Consider the following 21,005-nt stretch of genomic DNA (forward strand, 5'->3'; position numbering starts at 1 on the left):
AAATAAATAAAAAGAGCAAAAGAAGAAAACACAGCTGTGCTTTGTGGGAGGGAAGTTTGCATGCATTCACTGTGGGCTAAGCAGTACTTTCGCTCTGTGCATTTTGCTGTCAGGAATAATCACTGACAACCTGCAGCTCCAGTGTGAAAGGCTGACTTAAGTCAAAGGTAACACCAGTTCCTCTTTACAATTGTGTTTTTCTCTTTTATAAGATGCTTGCTGCTTCATTTTTTGACAGCAAATTGCTTGGTTTGCCTGAGAGGATTTACAGCAGGGAGTCTGATTTGCCTGTTGCATGCATATTGCCACTGCTCTGACACCTCATGGCAGGAGGGGAGTGATTATTGCTAGGGAGAAGGGGAGGAGCCTGGCAGCAGCTGGGAAGAGCTCATGGCTATAGTTAATAGTTTTTTCTGGAGCTATGGAAAGTACTCTAATAGTCTGTACAAGCTCACTCTGATTAGTCATGAGCAATGTTTAAGTGCGGTCCTGTGTACACAGCTCTGAACTGGGCTCCAAGCCCTGATTTTAGCGTAGCTATGAGTGTTTTAATGTTTGAAAGCCAAAAGGGAGCATCTTCGTGAATGTATTGCAATATCCCTGTGTCTCAGTCATTTGGCTGTGACAGTGGCCATGGGGGGAAATGAGTATATGTGTTTTATTTTTTCCCTGAGAACACATCTCAGAAGTGCTGTTGTTGTTTGGTACCATGGTATGTGCATTTCCCTGCACTGTAGCAGCAAAATAAATTAGACCAGCCTGTTTTTTTGCTATGCTGAGTTGGGTAGTTAATCATCATACCTAAGAATTACAAAAGTCTTTTATTGCTCCTGTTGATAACCTTTTAGTCTCTGATAATGAGAGTTTCTTGCAAGGGCAGATTCCTGAATCTCATGATGATACTGTTAAATAAATTAAAATCATGTATGCTTGACTCTATTCTGTGAAAAGCATTTTTCTCCCAAATGTTTCACTGAGAATAGGTCAAATGCTTTCATCTGCCTTATTCATTTTTAATTCTCTGAGTGTGGCAGTATTAGCATCTTCGCTGCAAAGCAGTACGGAAATGGTCATTTTAGTGATAAGTAACACATAAAAAAAAAGGGCAAACTTGTCTTTATTTGTAAAGAAACATCTGGCCATTTTATTTCTTATTTAGTGTTTTATCCCCTGAAACATGCACATTCACAGAAGTACAGAATGGTTGAGGTTGGAAGGGACCTATAGAGATCATCTAGCCCAAGCCCCTGCTCAAGCAGGGTCACCTAGTTCATGTTACAGAGGATTGCATCCAGGTGGGTTTTGAGTATCTTCGAAGGAGACTCCACAACCTCTCTGGGCAGCCTGTTACAGTGCTCTGCCACCCAAACTATAAAGAAGTTCTTCCTTATGTGGTGATGGAACATCCTACAGTTCAATTTAGAAACATTACCCCTTGTCCTACCACTGGCCACCACTGAGAAGAGTTTGGCCCCATCCACTTTACACTGTGCCCTCAGGTATTTAGAGAGGTTGATAAGATCCTTTCTCAATCTCCTCTTCTCTAGGCTAAACAGGTCCAGTTTGCTTAGTCTTTCCTTATGGAAAAGAGTAAGCACTTGTTGACCCTCATGAGGTTCCTCTCCAGCCTGTCCAGGTCCCTCTGAATGGCAGCGCAGGCCTCTGTGTGTCAGCCACTCTACCATGCTTTGTTTCTCCCACAAACTTGCTGAGGGTGCACTCTGTCCCTTCATCAGGTCACAGAGGATAAGTTGAACAGGACTGGACCCAGTACTGACCCCCAGGGGATCCCACACTTCTGGAGCTTTCCAGGAGGATGGTGTGGGAGACAGTGTAAAAAGCCCTGCTGAAGTCAAGGTAGACAACATCTACTGTTCTCCCCTCATCCATTCATCCATCCAGTCGAACTCAAGTAGTAAATTAATGCTGTCAGCATAGGTAGAAAAATGGGATTACTGCAGTCCTGTCTGTTTTAGATTGAACTTGTGGTTATCAGTGTGTCCTGGTGACAAAAAGAGCTTCATGAGATGAAGGTGAAACTGTATGACTTTTACCATTTGTTTCTAGTACCTATTTTTTTCTCCAGAGACTTTGCACTTCTTGCAGGCTGACATTGGAGGATGGTTATTGAAAAACTGTTGCTTCCAGCTGTCCTGTTTACATGCTAAGATGGGTGTAGGATGCCTTCACCCCGTCTCGTAGTAAAGCGGAGTGGTTTGGAACAGAATAGAACAGAACAGGTCAGTTGGAAGAGCCCTGCCGAGACCAGTGAGTCCAACAGCCTGACCACTTCAGGACTACCAAAAGTTAAAGCATGTTACCAAGGGCATTGTCCCAATGCCTCTTGAACACAGACAGGCTTGGGGCACCAGCCACCTCTCCAGGGAGCCTGTCCCAGTGTCTGACCACCCTCATGGAGAAGAGATCTTCCCTGAGCTTCCCCTGTCCCAGCACTGTGCCCTCCCTTGCATCCTGCCATGGATGACCAGGAGGCAGAGGCCAGCACCTCCCTCTGCCTTTCTTCTCCTCAGAAGCTGCAGGGAGCAATGAGGCCACCTATCAGCCTCCTCATCTCCAGGCAGGGCAACCCAGGTGGCCCTGGCAGTCCCTTGACTGTTGTGTCAAGTACCTGGGCGGGAGCGGCCAGCCAGTCTGTGTGGACAAGGGAAGGGGAGTGAGAAGGAGCGTTTTCACCATGGAAATGCTCCTCCATGGAAAATAGCACAGATTTTCGGTCTTTGCCTCAGCCAATTTCAAAGGATCACAAGATCCTGAAAGTCAGAAAAAGGCTTTTTTCTTGGCATTGGGGTGGCCTACAGCAACACATTCAAACAGCTGACTTCCGTGTTACAGATTTGTCGGTGGACAGCTCCTATTTTGGTGATCATAAGTATTTAAGGAAGGGTGAAACTAGCAAGAAAATAACTGATTTATTTTTTTTTTTCAGTGTAGGAGGTCTTAGGCTGCAAACCCTTTTCTGGAGATAACCATAGCGTAGACACTTCACTCGTCTGACTTCCTGGTTGGTTGGGAATGTAAATATTAAATGCAGCTTGAAAGAGAAACCTGAGTCCCATGATCACAAGTCTGGTGAATTTAAAAGTTGTCTGTCCAGCACCATCATGTTTCACAAAGCCTGAGAAAAAGTGTAATATTCCAATGCATCACCAGTTCCAAAATAGGAATGGTAGCAGGTACAGTAATTCCAATTTGCAGGAGAAATAATATTTTTTTTTTGCCAATATGAGAATTTTGTTAAAATAATGTTTCAATTGGGAAAATGTTTTGCATAAACACAAAATTTTCAAGCCATTTCTTTAATATTTTGGTACAACTCAACCACATCCATTAGTGTCCCTCAAGCCTAGCTTTTTGCTATTACAAGGTTAGTACAAATCAGCCAATTGCCCTGCTGGTACTGAACAATCATTCCAGAGTTCAGTGCTGCTTCTTGCACTGCTCCATCCCAGTGTGATTTGTCTGGCCACTTGAGAGAAACAGAGAGGTTTAGGAATGGAGGCAGCCCACTGAAATGAATACGGAACAGCAGCAGAAAGCTTCAAGGGCACTATTTTTCATTTTCTTAAAGTAGAATGGAAAGTGCCTGTGCTGTTTTCATGCAATTCTTCAGTTTCTTCCTTTCTGTTTCCAAGAGGGAAGTGGCAGCCTACATGGTAGCTTTTAACTGTCTGGTGCAATTTAGTTCTGCAAAGGAGTATCTGTTTTAAGATAGTGTTTTCAGAATCAGTCAAGCCAAACAGTGGTCCAGTTACTAATTAGAAGATGAATTACAGTGTTGATCAAACTGATCTGAAGCAGAAAGAAAGTGTTCCAACTTTTCTCTAGAGTTTACCCTTACCTCCCAAATTTTAAAAACATTATTATTTTAGATGTTTTTCCTGTTCTTAGTACCACTTCCCTTCCTTGTCTTCGGTTCATTGCAGCCATGTTATTCCCATCTTTTTTTTCTAGAAGGAAAGCCAGGGAATTTCATGCTGTGTTGGCTGAGTCCCCTGTGGCTGCTCAGCAGCAGATGCTGTGAAAACCAGGAGCAGCCACTGCTGCTCAGAGCCCTCTTGCAGCAGCGCTTCCTGGCTTTTTCAGGCAGAAATAAGAAGGTTGCCCTGTGCTAGGCAAGAAGGCTGGGCAGCAGTGGAGAGCAAGGGGCACTGTCAGTGCCTGGAGCATCCCTCATGCCTTGTTAATGAGGGCATGTCCCTCTTGCAAGGTGTACCGCACCATGTTCCAATGGTCCCAGTTTTCAGGGATGACCTCCCTTTCTGCTTACCTGCAGAGGGAGAGCTCCACTCGAGGGCATTTGCAGCTCCTTCCTCTTGCTGTTGGGTAGGAAAGCTGAGGTTGCTCAGGGCTGGGCTAAAGAAAGAGCCTCATGGCTTGGCAGGTGTCATCCATAAGCCATGGCTTGTCATTCTGAGTCCTGTCATTGGCAAGCTGGGATATGTAGGAGTCAGGCCAGGGTGTGCCCATTACTCTGGGTGAAAGTTTGTATCCTTGCATTGACACCCCATTCTGGAAAGTAATAATTACACCTTGTTTGTTTGTTCTAGCACTTGCAGGCACTTCTGCCGCCAGTGTCTCACAGGACTCAGTAATGGTCTCACAACGTGTCAGTTTCTGAGGAATACCACAGAGCTGTGGGAAATTTCTTCTCTTGATTATACTGAAGTTTCAGAATCCAATTATTTTAGGCAGTTTTCCCACAGCAAATTGCTTTTTTGAAGAATTGTGTTTTGTGGGCAGTCCAAATTGTGGACTTCAGTCCTATCAACTTTGGGGGAATGAAAGGAACAAATTTATTTTTATTGCAAAATAACTTTTATTTAAAACTGTTCTTTGATGTTGCTTTCATTGGAAAAAAAAAAATAAAAAATGAGGTAATAATTACCTGAACACAGATTCACAGATTTAAGTTGAGAGAGCATCTGACAAAACTCTTGGCTGATCCATGGTCCTCATTAGCAGCAGCAGTGCTAGTATTATTAGGGAAAACCTCTGCCCTCCTGGGCAGGATTGGGCCAGGGTCCTGCCACAGACAGTAGAAATGCTGTTTTGGGAGAGGGTGCTAAGGCTGTGACTGCTTCTGTGATTGCTCGCCACCCCAGGTGTCTTTCTCAGCATGAATGCTGCTTACCATTTGCTGCCCAGGCTTGACTAAGAAGTATAAGCTGTGCAGCATCAATATGTAGCTCTGTAGGCAGCGGGCAGGTTGGCAGATCAATAACCCGCAAGTCCCATGGCTAAATGTGAGGGAGATCAAAGGAATTAAGGAATTAGAAACACGAAGTGAAAGCTGATCTGAGACATGTTCTTAGTGGGGGCCTACAAGGATGCCACCAGACTGTTTGAAGGACTAGAGGCACTCAAGCTGCAAGAAGAGAAACTGTGCTTGTTAGGGAAAAATCTTTCTATGCTGGCAGCAGTCAGACATTGAAACAGTGCCCCCCTATAGGCTGTGAGATCTCCAGTCTCAAAGACATTAGAAAATTGTCTGCTCAAGGCCCTGCTCAGTGCTGGCTCTGCTATGAGTAAGGCTTGGAGACCTCTGGCACTCCTTCCCAGCTAAATCCCTGTGTGATCCTGAGCCTTTATGGTTTGTGGTGCTTGTGTAAATGTTCTGCTGCTTAACTGATGGCAGAGGAGTGGAGGAAGAGCTTCCGTGCAGCACTTGGGGAGTGTCCCTACTGACCTGCAACTGTGATGATGCAGTCCTCAGATACACCATAGTGCAAAAGGGCAGAATTGCTTTGGGCCCGACTCAGGGCAGTGCTGATGAAATGCCTGCTGGAGCACTTTGCAAAGGTCACCTTTCAGTGGACAGGCATGCATTTCCCAGGGAGAGTTGTGTGGAGTCATTCTGAAAATTGCTGATCGGGGTACCCATAACCCACAGCTGCTTGTTTTCTCCATTTTTGAGTGCTCTGCACATAGTTTGTCACCCAGCCAGTGCCTTTCGCATATCTGCTCCTCCCCTCGGCTGCTGTTTGAATGCTGTGGATTTGATTAATTTCTTTCTTTCTATTTGTGACATTAAAAATGCAGCCACACACATTCTTGTAGATGATTCAGGAAATGTCATGCAGCTTGCTGAAGCCAGCCCAGAGATGAGTGATGATATCCTGAGAGCCGAGTACAGATTTGCTTGCTGACAGAGATATTTGTGTGGAATAGCATGTCCCTGGGTGTGGTTTTCATGTATTAAATGGTGTTAACAGTGATTGACTTTGCTGTTAGTGTTGTTAAAGCAAACGAGCTGTGAGACTTTAAAACTCCTGGAAATCAGAATGATCTAAACTTTGTGCTTAGAAAACACAGATCCTGTCTGTATTTCAAATAAGTCTTCCTAATATGGGATCTGCCTCTGCTTGCTGTGATCAGAATTGCCATTAGCTGTACGATTTTTATGGGAAGCAGCAAAAGGCTATCATTTTACAAGGGCATCCCTAGGCTGCAGGCACAACTCTGCTCACTGTGTCTCATATGTGTGCCCTGGCTGATGCTTCTCCACCTGTATCTGTGTGGAACTGCAGCTGAAATGAAAACTGCATAGTCCCTGTCACACAACTTCAGCGTACAGTTGGAGCCTTCACCTTTACTAGAAGACTTATCTGAAGTGAGGTACAAGGCTAGTGTACTGAATGGCAGAAACAAAAGGAAAGGAACACAAGTCTTAAATCTTGATCCTATCCTTGTCTGTCCCAACTGCACCATCAAGTAATTAATTTCCCAAATTGAATACAACTTCACAAGGCTCCCCACCATCACTGCACAGCATAGTTCCTCCAGGAGGGTTGCTCCAGGATGCCACTCTTCTGAAACCACCTCATGGTTGTATCCCACATCCATTTATGGACAGATTATAGAAACAACTGTTCTTGATGTTTACCCCTAATCTAGTTATAGAATGTTTCACAGAATCATAGAATGGCTCAGGTTGGAAGGGACCTCAAAGACCATATAGTTCCATCCCCCTGCCATAGGCAGTGATGCCACCAACTACATTAGGTAGCTCAGGGTCTCATCTAACCTGGTCTTGAACACCTCCACGGACAGGACATCCACAGCCTCTCTGGGCAACCTGTGCCAGTGCCTCACCACATATAAGAATTTCCTCACCACATATGATCTAAATCTCCCCTCTTTTAGTTTAAAACCATTCCCCCTTGTCTTGTCATTATCTGGTTGATTGAGGAAAAAGTTGTTCTCTGTCTTTTTTATAAGACCCCTTCATTACTGAGAGGCTGCAATGAGGTCTTCCCAGAGACTTCTCTTCTCCAGGCTGAACACCCCCAGCTCTCTCAGCCTTTCTTCACAGACGAGGAGCTCCAGCCCTCTGATCATCCTCATGGCCCTCCTCTGGACCTGCCCCAACAGCCCCACACCCTTCTGGTGCTGGGGGCCCCAGAGGAGGACGCAGCACTCCAGGTGGGGCCTCCCCAGGGCAGAGCAGAGGGGCACAATCCCCTCCCTCCTTCCCCTGCTGCCCACCCCTCTGTTGGTGCAGCCCAGGCTGCAGTTGGCCTTCTGGGGTGCAGGCACCCACTGCTGGCTCATGTCAACCTTTTTGTCCACCAGAATCCCCAAGTTCTCTGCAGGGCTGCTCTCATTGAGGTAAACATCAATCCCAGTCTGTGCTCTTGTCTGAGATTGCCTTGACACGGGTGCAGCACCTTGCTCTTGACTTACTGAATCTCACTAGGTTCACTGGCCCACTTTGCCAGCTTGTCTCTGTCCAGGTCCTTCTGGATGGCATCCCTTTCTTCTACTGTAGCAACTGCACCACTCAGCTTGGTGTCTTCTGCAAACCTACTGAGGGTGCACCCAATCCCACTGTCTATGTCATTGATAAAGACATTAAATAGTCCCAGTCCCAGGAGAGAACCCTGAGGTACACCACTTGTCACCAGCCTCCATTTGGACATAGAGCCATAGACCTCCACCCTGGGTGTGATCTTCAAGCCAGCTCCTGATCCACAGAATGATCCAGCCATTAAGTCCACATCTCTCTAATTCGGAGATTGGGATGTCATGTGGGACCGTGTCAAAGGCCTTACAGAAGAACAGGTAGATGGCATCTGTTTGTCTTTCCTTGCCAACTGATGCAGTCACTCCATCACAGAAGGACACCAGACTGCTCAGGCATGATTTCCCCTTGGTGAAGCCATGTTGAATGTCTTGGATCACCTCCTTGTCCTGCACGTGCCTTGACATTGCTTCCAGGAGGATCTGTTCTGTGATCTTGCCAGGCACAGAGGTGAGGCTCACCAGACTATAGTTGCATCCTCCTTTCTACCCTTCTTGAAAACACGAGTGATGTTTCCCTTTTCCAGCCACCAGGGACTTCACCTGTTGGCCAGGCTTTTCAAATTGGATGGAGGGAGGCTTGGCAACTAGCTGTGGTTGTGAAGTAGTGCAAAGAATCATTTGGCAAGGAGACTATGAGCACAACATAGAGTGTTGTAAGAAACAAAGATTAAAAGAAAAGATAAAAAAAAAAAAATCCCTTTAAAATCAATAGTTACATAGATTAAATAGATAATCAAACAAATTAACGAACGCAAAACTCTTCAGGAGTGCAAGGAGGATAACACGCTCCTACTGTGCTGAGAACGTGAAGGGATTTAGAGCTTAGGGATATGGTTTAGTGGGGATTGTTAGCGTTAGGTCAGAGGTTGGACTCGACGATCTTGAGGTCTCTTCCAACCTAGAAATTCTGTGTGATTCTGTGTGTGTGTGGAGAAGATGTGATATTTCACTGTCTGAATATGTCAGTTCACAAGCTGGAGGACTAACTTTTCCAGGCTACAGCTAGAAAAAAAATCAACTCAGTCAAGGACAAAAGGCTGTTGGTGAGGAACATGAGATACTATTTTATTCAGCTGTTTGCTAAGTAGGAGCCAGGAAATAAGCAAACACACAGCAGAGTTTTTTTGAGAGCTGATTGTTGAGGATCAAGTACATGGGGACACTGCCAATAGTGGAAAGGCATGTAAAACTGAATGAAGTTTTCTCAACGGATTGCTTGAATCGGTGAAGCAAAAATGACTGCTCTGGGTAAATATCTCTGATTTAGGGAGGGGACGTTGGGACATCATCATATTACTTTTACCTAACAATAATATAAAGAGAATGTGAGCAAAAGAGGCCAGACAACCTCAGTGTTAAGCTGCTATTACATTCATGAAATAGAGCATAAAATCACATCTAGTAACACTGCCTTAGTTTCCCTGTTATATACATCACCTCAGACTGTGGAGCACCTGAGCTTTCAGTACCCAACCTCCATTGTGATTTTCTTGACATTTCTACTATATAATTAAACCACTATGATAAAGTAGTTAGTGAACCTTGCATTGTTTTCCCAAATGGACATTAACGTAGTAGTTTGCTGTTTCTTTTTTTTTTTTTTTTTCCTTTTTCCACCCGTATATGTGTATCTATATTTAGATTTCGTATTTAGGACTTAATTGTACATGTTCCCGGGTTGCTGATCCTGTTCTGGCAGATGCTAAGGCACTTAACAGTGTCAGTGATTGATTTTGGGAGACCAGCTGGACAACTTGGCTGCATGTGGACACTGCTCATGCAGAATCATGCACTTTAAATCACGAAAATCAGTGGAGTTACTCAATTTGAGAAATGCCTGGAGGAAAAAATAAATAAACTTTTTTTTTGAGAGAATATTCAGACCATATTCAATTTTGCACAGCTAGATGAGAATTAAGTTCCCAGTCTCACCTTGGGCTTTTAGAGCATGCCCTGGCCTTGAACCACTTTCTAGAGCCCAAATAAAGCATACAAGGAAGCAAAACCCTCAAATTCAGGCAACTAAATTCAGTACAAGAGGTAGAACCATGAGAATAGTCCAGTTATAATGAATCATCTTATGTCACCTCACAAATACAGTTACTATTATATATCTAAAGTCTATTTTAAAGCAAAGGAATTGGTCACTTAAAAAGTCAAATTTTGCTATGTCAGAGGAAATCTGGGATAGTGGTGATTAAATCACTGGAACAAGATTGAACAGATTTATTTCATGGCAAAATTTACTCCGGAATCTAAGTAGAATTAATCTGTCCACATGAGGGTCTCTAGGAGTGTGCCAGACAGATAAGTTCATGGAAACGAAGGTGGGAACTAAAACTGAAAAATGCTCATTCAACTTTTGATGCAAAGGAAATTAAAAATGATGTATTCTTAAAGAAGGGCTATTACTATGTTTTATACCTAACTCTTATTTGAAAAGTTTGTGTTGTCACCACTAACTCATCTTCTTCACAAACTAGGATTTCCTCGGGGCATGAATTGTCTCTCAATGTGTATGTACAGCCCCAGGCAGACAAAGAGCCAAAGCATTAACTCTAACTTCTGAGCATTATCATAATTCATATAATAAATGGTTTGAAACAGAGTGTCACTTTTAAACTGCTTTAGTGCAGATGGTCTGTTTCTTAATTCCCAGCCCCATAGTTAGTGAGCTGAGCTTATTGAACTGCTTGCCAATTCTGTTAAGAGCAGATGGAGTGAAACGGGATAAAGGCAATATTTCAGTGTGGCTCCCATGCATCGGCTCCTACCCACAGATGCCATTATCGACATACATTTTACAACTCTACATCTCTCGCCATCAGCGGTTAGAATTATAAAAAGGTTGAGCATACTTGGCTTGAATGTCAATAATCAATAAGGATGCTCATCTGGCTTAATAAGGATAAATTGTTGCCCTTGAAACAGCATACATACCATTACAGCAAAGCGAGCTAGGGCTTGCTCCTTGAGGTTTATGCCAACTCTGTATCTGCCTGCATGCATGCGCATGCTTTTGTAATGCATTTCTTTGACCATTCCTTAACATCATGGATTCCTCTTGTGTGTCTTATGAATGAAGTTAAATTAATTCTTTTGGGTGCTCCCTTCTTAAAAGCTCATTTCTTCCACTTCAGGCTGGCTTTTTTATTTTTTTATTTTTTTTTCCTAAAGACTTCCATTACAAACTCTGTCTTTCAAAATTTCAGTTTCATTTTCTAAAGCCTGCTGACAGAACATGGTAGGTGAGATTTGCAGAAGTGCTTGCTGTGAGTGGACCATCACTGCTGCTAAAGCTGATGATCAAATTCTGTCCAGCTTTAGCTAGGGCAGATAGACTTCTGTGCAACAGAGTTAAATTAATTCCGAGTATTTAGGAAATAGTGATCCTGCCCCTGTGGGGAACATCTATCATATTTCATGAAAAGAACTGATGGCAAAGAGAACACACAAAAAAGAACTGGTCTGATGGCAAACTAAATACTTACTACATAAGCACATTTAAGATAGGTAAATCCCTGGAGACTTACATTTTGATGTTTTAATAAATAAAACTGTACAGTTATTAAACAAAACAGTTCAGAAATCATCCTCTGGCCTTCAGACTGGCAAGCATATGAAATCAGTGGCCAAACTCTGTCATAAAGAGTAGTGGCTGCAGCCAGCTTTCCTCGTGGGAATTGGCCCAGGCATGCTCAGAGAAACTGTGAAATTGGGACAGGCTATGGCAAGGACCATACTAACAACCTAACAGCATGGGTGATTGCCAGTCCTGCCTCCATATCCTGGCACTTTTTATGTCATTATTACAAATAACAGCATATGACCTCCAAAATTTTCAATGACCTCCTCAAAAGTTTTGTGACTTCTGATAAGTTTCCACTGCAGGGATGTCCTTCATCCAAATTTCTTTTCAAAGTTGGCAGGAGCTCTGTTGCCTTTGTGGCAGATTCAGACAAGTGTATTTTTGAGAAGCTGTGAAGGCTGTAAAAAGCATCCAGTGTTGCCAACGCTTGCTGCTAAAATGGTGGGGTAGAAGTCTGCAGCGTTAGCTTCCACTTCCCTCCATGGGCAGAAGCCTTCCATCCATGAAAACTATCCTGTCAGTAAATTTTATATGCTTAACCAAGAACATGACAAATTAATTGCAGTAAACTAATTGCAGTAAAAATAGGAGTTTTTTGTGATACATGGTAAAGGTAAAAGCTCTGTTTGTTCCTGTATCCCAGAAGTAAGTATAAGCAGGCCTCGTACTTGATGTGTCATGCCGCTGAGTGTAAGAACAGCAGATCCTTTTCTTGGCTGGCAGGTGGGTCTATCTCAGTTCATCCCAACTGAATGGTGTAGCTTCTCTGTGGAAGTTCAGCGTCCCAAAGACACAATGGTGTGTAGTAGTTTCTGTGGGCTGGAACCTGGCTCACATGTTTTAAAGTTTGCTTATTGCATTATTAACCTTCTATATCTTTCCTTTTCCTGACAGATTTTTATTGGTGAGATATCCATGTATTTCATAAAGTCAACCAGAGAAACCCTAATTATTCAAGAGAAAACTATTTTGACTGGAGAGTGCTGTTACCTGAACCCACTGCTTCGAAGAATAATACGTTTTATAGGTAAGCATCTTTAGCACTGCAAATTTAGTCCCTCTTTCCACTAACACAGAACAAAAGATCCTAATCAACTACAGTACAAAATTAATTAAGCTGTGAAATCTTCGCAGGCATTTTCCACCTTAGAGGGATAGTCCCCCTCGGGATTTGCAAGGTAATGTTTGAAATGTGCCATGTCATGCTGTCTGGACCTGGTTTATATCCTGTTCTGCTGAGCTTAATGCTTCTTCTGAACCCTTGAAGAAAGGTTATGCCAATCAAATCCTTATATGAATAATTCCATCATTGCTATTCTGTGTAAGCTACCCATTTTACTTACAAATCGGTTCTCAGCAGCCCATCTCTTCGGCATTTTTTTATTCAAGTTTAATTTTAACATCTATAGCTCTGGCACATAATGTTCAGCTGAGCACAGCATAAAAAAGCCCAGAGCCCACTAAAATAACATTCTTATTTTTATTGTATTTGTGTTTGGCTTTGTTGCTGTTGTTTTTGTTAGAGATTTTGTTGAGTTAATTGCTGAGAAACTAGGGAAAAAATTCTGTCACAAAACCATTTGGAGTTTGCTTTCTATTGTACTTGAAGACCTCTACACCCTTTTCACAAAGCTTAATCAGTGGAAAAACGCCCAGGAGACGTTCACCAAGGGGACCATCTCATGGTTCTTTAGGAGTAGAAGCAGCAGCACAGCCTGAATATCTGCTGTGGCACTGACAGGGGATCTTACTGCTCTCTGAAGGCTCCTCAGTTCAAAGCTACTTAAGGCTGCCCAAGCTGTGCCTTCGAGCATTTAGAAGTAGGGAGAGCTGTCTCACTGCCTGCACAGAACAGTGGTAAATATGACTCTCCACAGACCATGAGTTTTTATTCACAGGCCATCTCTGCACCTCCCTCCCTGTGTACTCACAGAGGTAAATCACCCTTACATATACCCCTTTTAGGAGGGTTGGGTCTGAATTCACAGTGTGAGTTAAAATAAACAGCTGAACAAAAAAATGAAAATATCTGAATCACATCTTCCCTGTCATTACTAAATTTTTGAGCTTTATATGTGAAAAAACAAAAGGACTGGTGTGACTATGGCTTCCATGGAGTGTAGCCATGGCTGCAGGCAGGGATTCTTGCAATTTGTTCAGGTTTTCATCAGAAAAAAATACATGCTGCATAGGATGAAAAACTGTGGTTTTCTTTCTCCCTATCCTTTTTCTGTAACTCCTGCTTTTTTGCATGGAGGTTAGGAAGTGAAATAGGTTTTTTACCCTCTCCCACACTGGGGGTGGAGACACAAACCACCTGTGGTTCATTACCCAGGCCTGTCCTGTGTGCTGTTCATTAAAACGAAAGACATGGGAATGTAATTAAAGTAAAATACCCTTGAACTTCAGATAACCTCTAGGATATATTGATGGATAGTAAACTGCCATTAGGAGAAAAGCAGGGTACTGAGGTCCACTGGGCCACTCAGGGCTGTTTGGCTGTTGCAGCACATTCAGCATGTTTTGCAAAGTCCTAATCAAATACTCTCGCCTGCGGGGTCAGCACTAAAAGAGCTTAAACCATGGCAGCTAAGCACTTGCTCTATATGTTTTCTTGTAATTATATTTTTCTGCCCTGCTTTCATTTTAATTATCTTTATTCTTAGGCATTCATGCTATAGTTTTTCTTCTGGTGGAGGAAGCAATGATGATACTGTGGACTGTTGGAGAGTAGCAGGATATGAACCTGCTACAGAAATCAATCTTGGCTTTGCAGCTTTATTTATCTTGCAGAGAAAAAGAAAGTTAACCTTATTAGAAATGGCTTAAAGTGTTGGTCTTATTTTAAACTCCACTGATTGCAAGTTTTTGTCAGAAACCTCCCTGTCTCTGCTATGAAGTGAGGGAAGCAGAGCTTGTTGAAAAGTGACTGAAATCATTTATAAAAGGAACTAAAAATAACCACACTTATTTCATTGAAATTCCAAATGCATCTGAAAATGTGAAATGGACTGACCAGCTGTAGCTCCTGCTGGGTGATAAGGGAATTTATCTTCACACAGCTATACACTCCAGAAGGAGGATACCTGGATATGGAGAGACCAACAGGTTGCTCGTACATGGATTTCCTCGCATGCTAAACGTGAGGACCATAGGTTACAGAGATATTAAATAGTTTTTCTCCCAAGATATCCTAGCAAGTGGACTGGCTTATTGCAAGAAAACCAGTTTAGTCGTGGTACAAATTCATTTGAATATCCACATCTGATAACCCTTTTTAGCCCAGATTAGTGAGCAAGAGCCTTCAGTGAGTACCTCCAAAAAATAGCAATTGAGCTCTGTGGAACAATGCTTTATCTCATGTCATCACAGTTCATATTACTCAAAAGGGTGAGAAATACCATTCAGTGTATCTGGATGTTTATGCCTCAGGAAAAATTAACACAACTTTCTGACCTTGAAAGGCACATCGCTGAGAGTGTCTGAGAGTTGTTATTTCCATATTTTACAAAGGCAAAGAGACTTTTTGTTTGTCCCTTACTCCGTAACTTCAAACTATCTTTGGTGGTGTAAAAGATAATCACGCTTGTCACATTATCACCATGGGACTTTTTGGATTTGGTTGCTGGACTTGAGCTTTTTCTCCTCATGTTTTTTCTTTGTGTGCCTCACAATGAGGCTTTTTATTTATTTATTTATTTTTTTACTCTAGCGCTCGTGCAAAGAATTAAGCAAAATCAAACCCCATAGCTTTTCTGGGATGTTGACAATGCCCCATATTTCTTTTCATTCATTTTTGTACCTTGCCTGCTGTGCTTCCTGCTTATTTGCCCTTTGTTTCCTCAAGTCCTCAGCAGTTGTCTGTCTCTAGAGTTCTCCCCTCGCAAGTTTAGTGGGGTCCTTAAATGTTGAGCTTTGTCTTAAATTTTTCACTGCTTCTTCATCCATAGAAAGTTGGAGCAAAATTTCTTCTTTCTTCCTGGCCCAAACATAAATTCTGCACGTTTTGCCTTCAGTGGCAAAAAACTGTCTCTCAATTTACTTCAGTGTATATCAAGTCCTTTACTGCATCCCAGATAGGTGAAATCTGCTGTGTTCCCTGTATTTAGAAAATCAATTCCTTTATCAGTGGAATAAAGCTGGCTTAGCTTGGAAACATCAGACTTTGATATATGTTGCAATTTGTTCCACCTTCCTCTTTATCTTTTATATTCCTTCCACAGATATTTATTTTAAAGATTTTCAGTTCAAACAAGAGGTATGCAGTTGCTTTGGAGTAATTTTTTCTGTCTAAAATATTGGTGCTGTACTGCTATTCTTTAGTACCACCATCACTCTTCCCTCCCCTCCTCATCCCTCAAAGGAGTTTTATTAAGAACTTAAGCTACCAAAATTCACAGGTTTTGTATTGAACCTTTGAGAAACCAGTGAGGAAGAAAAGTTTATTTCTCGGGCCTCTGCCACTTCTCCCTGCCACCCAGCCTGAAAAAACACAGCTTTTTGTATGTTTATTCACTTTTTCTTGTGGCAATTTCCCAATCAGTACCCCTGTTAACATCTTGCATTTGCTCTTATTCACCATTTGTATTCCAAATAGAGGTTATACGTTATTTTAGTGTTATTTTGAGAATGATCTTAGTCAAGGATTTAGTACGTGTACATACAGCAGTTGTACCACCCCCAGGATCATGGATTCAGACCTCACTGACTCAGTCTGGCAGTGTGATCGGAGTGTGTATTTTGTTGCATTTCAATATATTAGGTTTCTAATCCCAGTGATTAAGTTGTATACCTGCAAAGCTCTGATAACATGCAAGTAGCCTGTCTCCAGATATTTAGAAATGCAACGTGCTTTGTGAATTTGTTACCAGTGGCTTTTACTTTGGAGCTGCATAATTTGCAGTTAACGAATGGCACAGATCAGCTTCGGCTGACAGCTTAATTTAAACCATGGGGGCACCTCACAGTGGGCAGCTAAATAATGAAATTAAGGCTTTATTTCGGCAAATTAAGGCTTTAGTTCAGCAAATAAAGGTTTACAAGATTTACACACACATTGAGTTTATTGTAATAGGATAGATGAACCCCAGAGCTCTGATGTCAATTCCCTGTGCAGCTGCAGGACATAGTTTGCCTGACCTTATCCTTCCGTCTGCCTTCATAATGAAACAATGCACGTTCTGTAATTAACTGGCTGCCTTTCAGGAGGGCTCAAGCTGTGTTTGGGTGAGGCTTGAACTACCATAGGTCTCACTTCTTATCACTGAGGAACCTCCACAATGAGAGGTGTCTGTGCTGGGGACAAATCAAATGTTACTGCTCCCTTTCATGCGGGACTTTGAGATGACTGTTGCCTAGATGAAAACTGATAGTTATGAAGCAGCAAAGCAGGAAGAAATCATGGACACCTGTGGTGAGGAGGCTCAAGGCTCTGGAGTGGTTTTGCACTGGCAACTGAATTTCTTCTTGTGTATTCAGACCACGTATCTTGCTTCTTATGTCTTGAAGAAACAGTACCCAGGCAGGACACTCACAGGTGAAGCAGGTAGAAGTAAGAGGTGGTAGATAGCTGGAGCAGTGGGCTTTGTGAGGAGATTAAAACCAATCCTGTGATCAGATTATGAGTGCTCAGAAACAGCTTGCTCTTGAGCCTGTTTCTGATGCCACAGCAACAAGCAGTACCTTTTCCTGCAATGCCCATCTCTCCAGCTGTAAAATGGCAAATGATGCAGATCTCCTTTAACAACACCCTTGCAGGTATGATGATGGAAGGTGGTTTAGCAGATTCTGGGTCACAAGACTAACAATGGATGGCTTAATTGGCTGCATCGGGCAATTATGGGAACACCTGCAGAGATGGGCTGAAGATCAGCATTTCTGTAGAACCAGAAGTTGTTCCAAGGACTTCCTCCACTGAAACTCTTATCCTCTTTACAACTCTTAGGAGTGTGAAAGAGGTTGTGAGAATGTGAGCGTGCATGTGTAATATGAAAGTTTTCCCAGCAAATTAGGTCGAGTGTGACAAATTCAGACAATTGTCTGGGCATTTGTCTTGGGAGAGGGAGGCGTGCCTAAATAAACACACTTTGAGGAAGACATGACAATAGTTACTCCAGAGCACAGCTTCTGATGTCCCACAAGCACTTCAATGCATTGTTTCTTTTTTCACTTTACTTAACGGATTCATGGTTTTCCTCTAATAAAGGCTTCTGCCTCCTCATTCTCATTTCCACCCACTGGCTTCTCACTTCTCTCTTCCCAATGTCTTTTCAGCAGCTTGTCTACAACTCCCATGGTTCCTTTTGTGTGTGTTTATTTATTTGTTTTGTTTCAAATCAGTGGCATTTTAAATGTCTGTTATAGTGAGAGTTTCCATGGAGTCAGCAGGCAGCTGCAGTCACTGATGTCAGAGAGATTCAGGCTGGAAGAAGAGAGCTTGAGCAAGAGTTGCCAGGAGAAAACGAGTTAGTGCTAATGTTAACGGTGAGGGAGGAGAATTACACCCTTCTGTAGGGCATGCATTTCTGTTAGCAGTAGCAATAGACTTAGCTGGAGATGGTAACACTGACGAACAGCCACTCAGGGAGTTTAGTACCAGAAAAACCATTGGAGCTGTGTGTCAGTGAGAGCCCAACAATTATGGATTCATGCTTGGAGGATTATTTGGCAGCAATTTATGGGGGGTGTAAATGGAGAAAATAAAACTGAAGCATTAAAAATTGAAGCTGCTGAAGATTTAGATGCTTCCTCCAAGCCAAGTTTTAGGTCAGGTGAGATGGAGTTGGAAGGACTTAGGGTTCATTTGTCTGTCCTCAGCTTTTTTTTTTTGTAAAAGTCATTCTTTGTTTTTTGTTTTGTTCTGTTTGGTCTTTCTCACTGGAGGTGAAGAGAGGTTCAGATCTGAGCCTTGATTTCTTCCTCTTGGGATCTGGGGCAGCTAAAGGGAGTAGCAGGGAGTAAAGTCTACCCTGTATCCATGGTCTAAATTAGAGTGTCTCCAAACTGCACTGCGCTTACTGGTTTGCTTTCAATCTCTTCTTTCTATCAGCTCCTTACACACACAAAAACAGCAGAGAGCCAGGACAGTGAAGAAAAGTCAGAATGCCTTATCAGAAATAGTACGCCTTCTGCTCCTTGCTTAAGATCTCCTGCAGCCAGACTATGTGATACATGTGGATGAGAGGAAGGAGTGGCTTTATGCAACTTAAATTAGCTTGTATCCATCCTTTGTGTTGACAACCATCTGTGCAGGCTGTGTTTTCACAGGTCTCCTTTGAATGTGGCTCGTGCTGTGTACATCCTTATTCAGCATATGTCAAGTTCCGGACTAAAGTCCACTCCCAGGTTTTCTAGGCCAGAGTGAGCACAGCATGATAAAGTGCCACAGTTTAGCAGGACGGTATCACCTCCCACTAAATCTAGCATCAAAGTATGCAAGAGGTACAAGCTCTCACATCCTCTGTGTGGCATGATATCACAAATTTCAGCTGTATAACCGTAAAGAGCTAGGACTAGCTACCCTTCCCATGAAGCCTGTCAGCAGTGGCTTGTCTGCCTCTAAAAACCTGTCAGTTACCTCACGGCATTCCCATGCTCTGGTTAGTTAACTTAGCTGCTGTAGGCCATTGAGCAAATCAGTTGAATAGACAGATTCCTGAGGTACAAAAGCTATCATGGGACTGACTCTCCACTGCTACCAAGGCTCACTGGTGTTATAGCCTTTAAATTAATTACAACGAACCCTGTTTCAAAGTCTCCAGAGAGTATATGTAGTGTAATCAATCTGCAAGGGTTAAATTCCTGCTAGCTGAATTTGTTGCTGCACATCGCTGTAATTTTCATAAGGCACAATTTGGCAGAGCTGCAGAAGGGGAATTACAGTGATCCCTGTACATCGCAATGGAGAACATGATAAAGGTTTCAACCATGGCTTGTTCTGCAGAGCATACAGCCATCAGCACTGACTCTGGGCAAGCACTTTCAGTGCTGCCGAATATTGAGAAAATACAGGTGTTGAAATTTCTTTCTTTCAGAGCAAAACACCAGGCTGCCTTTGTAACTGTGCACTGCATAGAGATTGAAATAACTTTATGAAGCCTGTGAGCATTTTCTGAAATACTTCAGTTTTTGACTTGTACTAACTTTGCAATAAAGACCATGGGCCAGATAACACCTTGGCTCTTGGGTTTCCTGTAAGCATTGTAAAGGGCTGGGTAATAATCCTCATTGCATTCCCCGTGATTTGCACAGCACATCAAAACAGTACTGTTCAAAGCAAGTCATGATAAAGGGGACGAAGACTGTCACATCAGTAAAAAGACATGACAGTCCTGCAGTCTAGAACTGGAGGAAGGCTACTGCCTTCCTTGATCTCCACCATCTCCTTAAACCCATGATCACACACCAGTTCCTTGAGGCAGCACCATGGATTTGATGTGCCTTTTCTTGAGTGCTCGATTCTAACCCATGGCCTGGAGATTTGGTAATAAACTCGGTACTCAAAATCCTCTTCACTGTGGTAACACTCCTTCCTGACCTTGTGGATGCTCACAAAGCGTGAGCGAGCAGCAGTAGAAAGTATCACTGCACATTTGCACAATTAATCCATTGCTAGATAAGGATTTTATTTCATGTCACTGTCTTCTGTAAAGACAGGCCCTACATGTTTGAAAGGATCTAACTCTTGCTAGTTATGGCCCTCCTGCTTTTGTTATCTACATGGAGGGTTACAGTATCTGCAGAACTATCTTTGATTCTTCTTAATTTGAGGTAAGGCATTTTCAGTTGCATTATATTCCTGACTCCCTGATATTTCTGTTTCTCAGACTACATCAATCTTTTTTTCATTTTATAACTCAGTACAGCAGTGAAGATACGGTAAGCAGTGAAGATACAGTAACCCTTACAGCTCTCCTAAGATATGTGGATATCCCTGAAGCTCCAGCTTTTGCTTGTACTTAAATATACATCAATCTCAGTTCAGTTAAAGTTTAAATTACTTTTGCCTACAAAGCTGTAGGAGAGAGGAGGAAAAAATATATGACCGCCAGCATTCCCAGACCATAAGTAAAATATTTATTTTTTCTAAATTTCTATGATACTTTAATCCCATTTAGTGATGTGTAGGAGGAAAATTGAGGTGATTTAGTCTTTTGAAACATTTGGGTTTGACATTACTGCAAACCTGCTCTTCTGTCCTTTGGTATGTAGCAAGCACTTGCACGCAAAGATCTATGAATTTATATGTTCATTGCAGCCATAGCAGATACTGATAATGCTCATGGGGAGTCACTGGAGGATGTGACTACTGCAGTTTCAAGCAAGGGATGCTCCACAACCCTGCAAAAGCTTCTGGGTTCAAGTGCATACTTTCAGCTGTAGTGTATGAGGGTATGTGCTCCCACTGGCATAAGCTGAACTGCAACTGTATGGAAAGGTCTTCTGGACAAAAGTATTGAAGACGTATCCCAAATGATTTGGCAAATATTGCTGGATCAGAATCTTAATTTTGCAATATCAGAATAGTGAATAGTCACAATCCAAAAGATATGTGACATGCTACGGTAAGGTTAATTGTGTCTCAGCACTACAC

General features: G+C 42.6%; 1 protein-coding gene across 1 annotated transcript in view; it reads left to right on the forward strand.

Annotated features, from left to right (window-relative positions):
- PLPPR1 (phospholipid phosphatase related 1) overlaps positions 1–21,005 on the forward strand; it is a gene marked incomplete at its 5' end in the record, with an annotated part of 69,550 nt that overhangs the window by 37,414 nt on the left and 11,131 nt on the right. Inside the window, one exon of the mRNA XM_082782635.1 lies at positions 12,308–12,440. Coding sequence (XP_082638761.1) covers positions 12,308–12,440 — 133 coding nt within the window. The remainder of the gene's footprint in view (positions 1–12,307; positions 12,441–21,005) is intronic.

The sequence above is a fragment of the Aythya marila genome (assembly GCF_965140915.1).
Source record: "Aythya marila genome assembly, chromosome: Z".
In the NCBI taxonomy this organism is placed as follows: Eukaryota; Metazoa; Chordata; class Aves; order Anseriformes; family Anatidae; genus Aythya; species Aythya marila.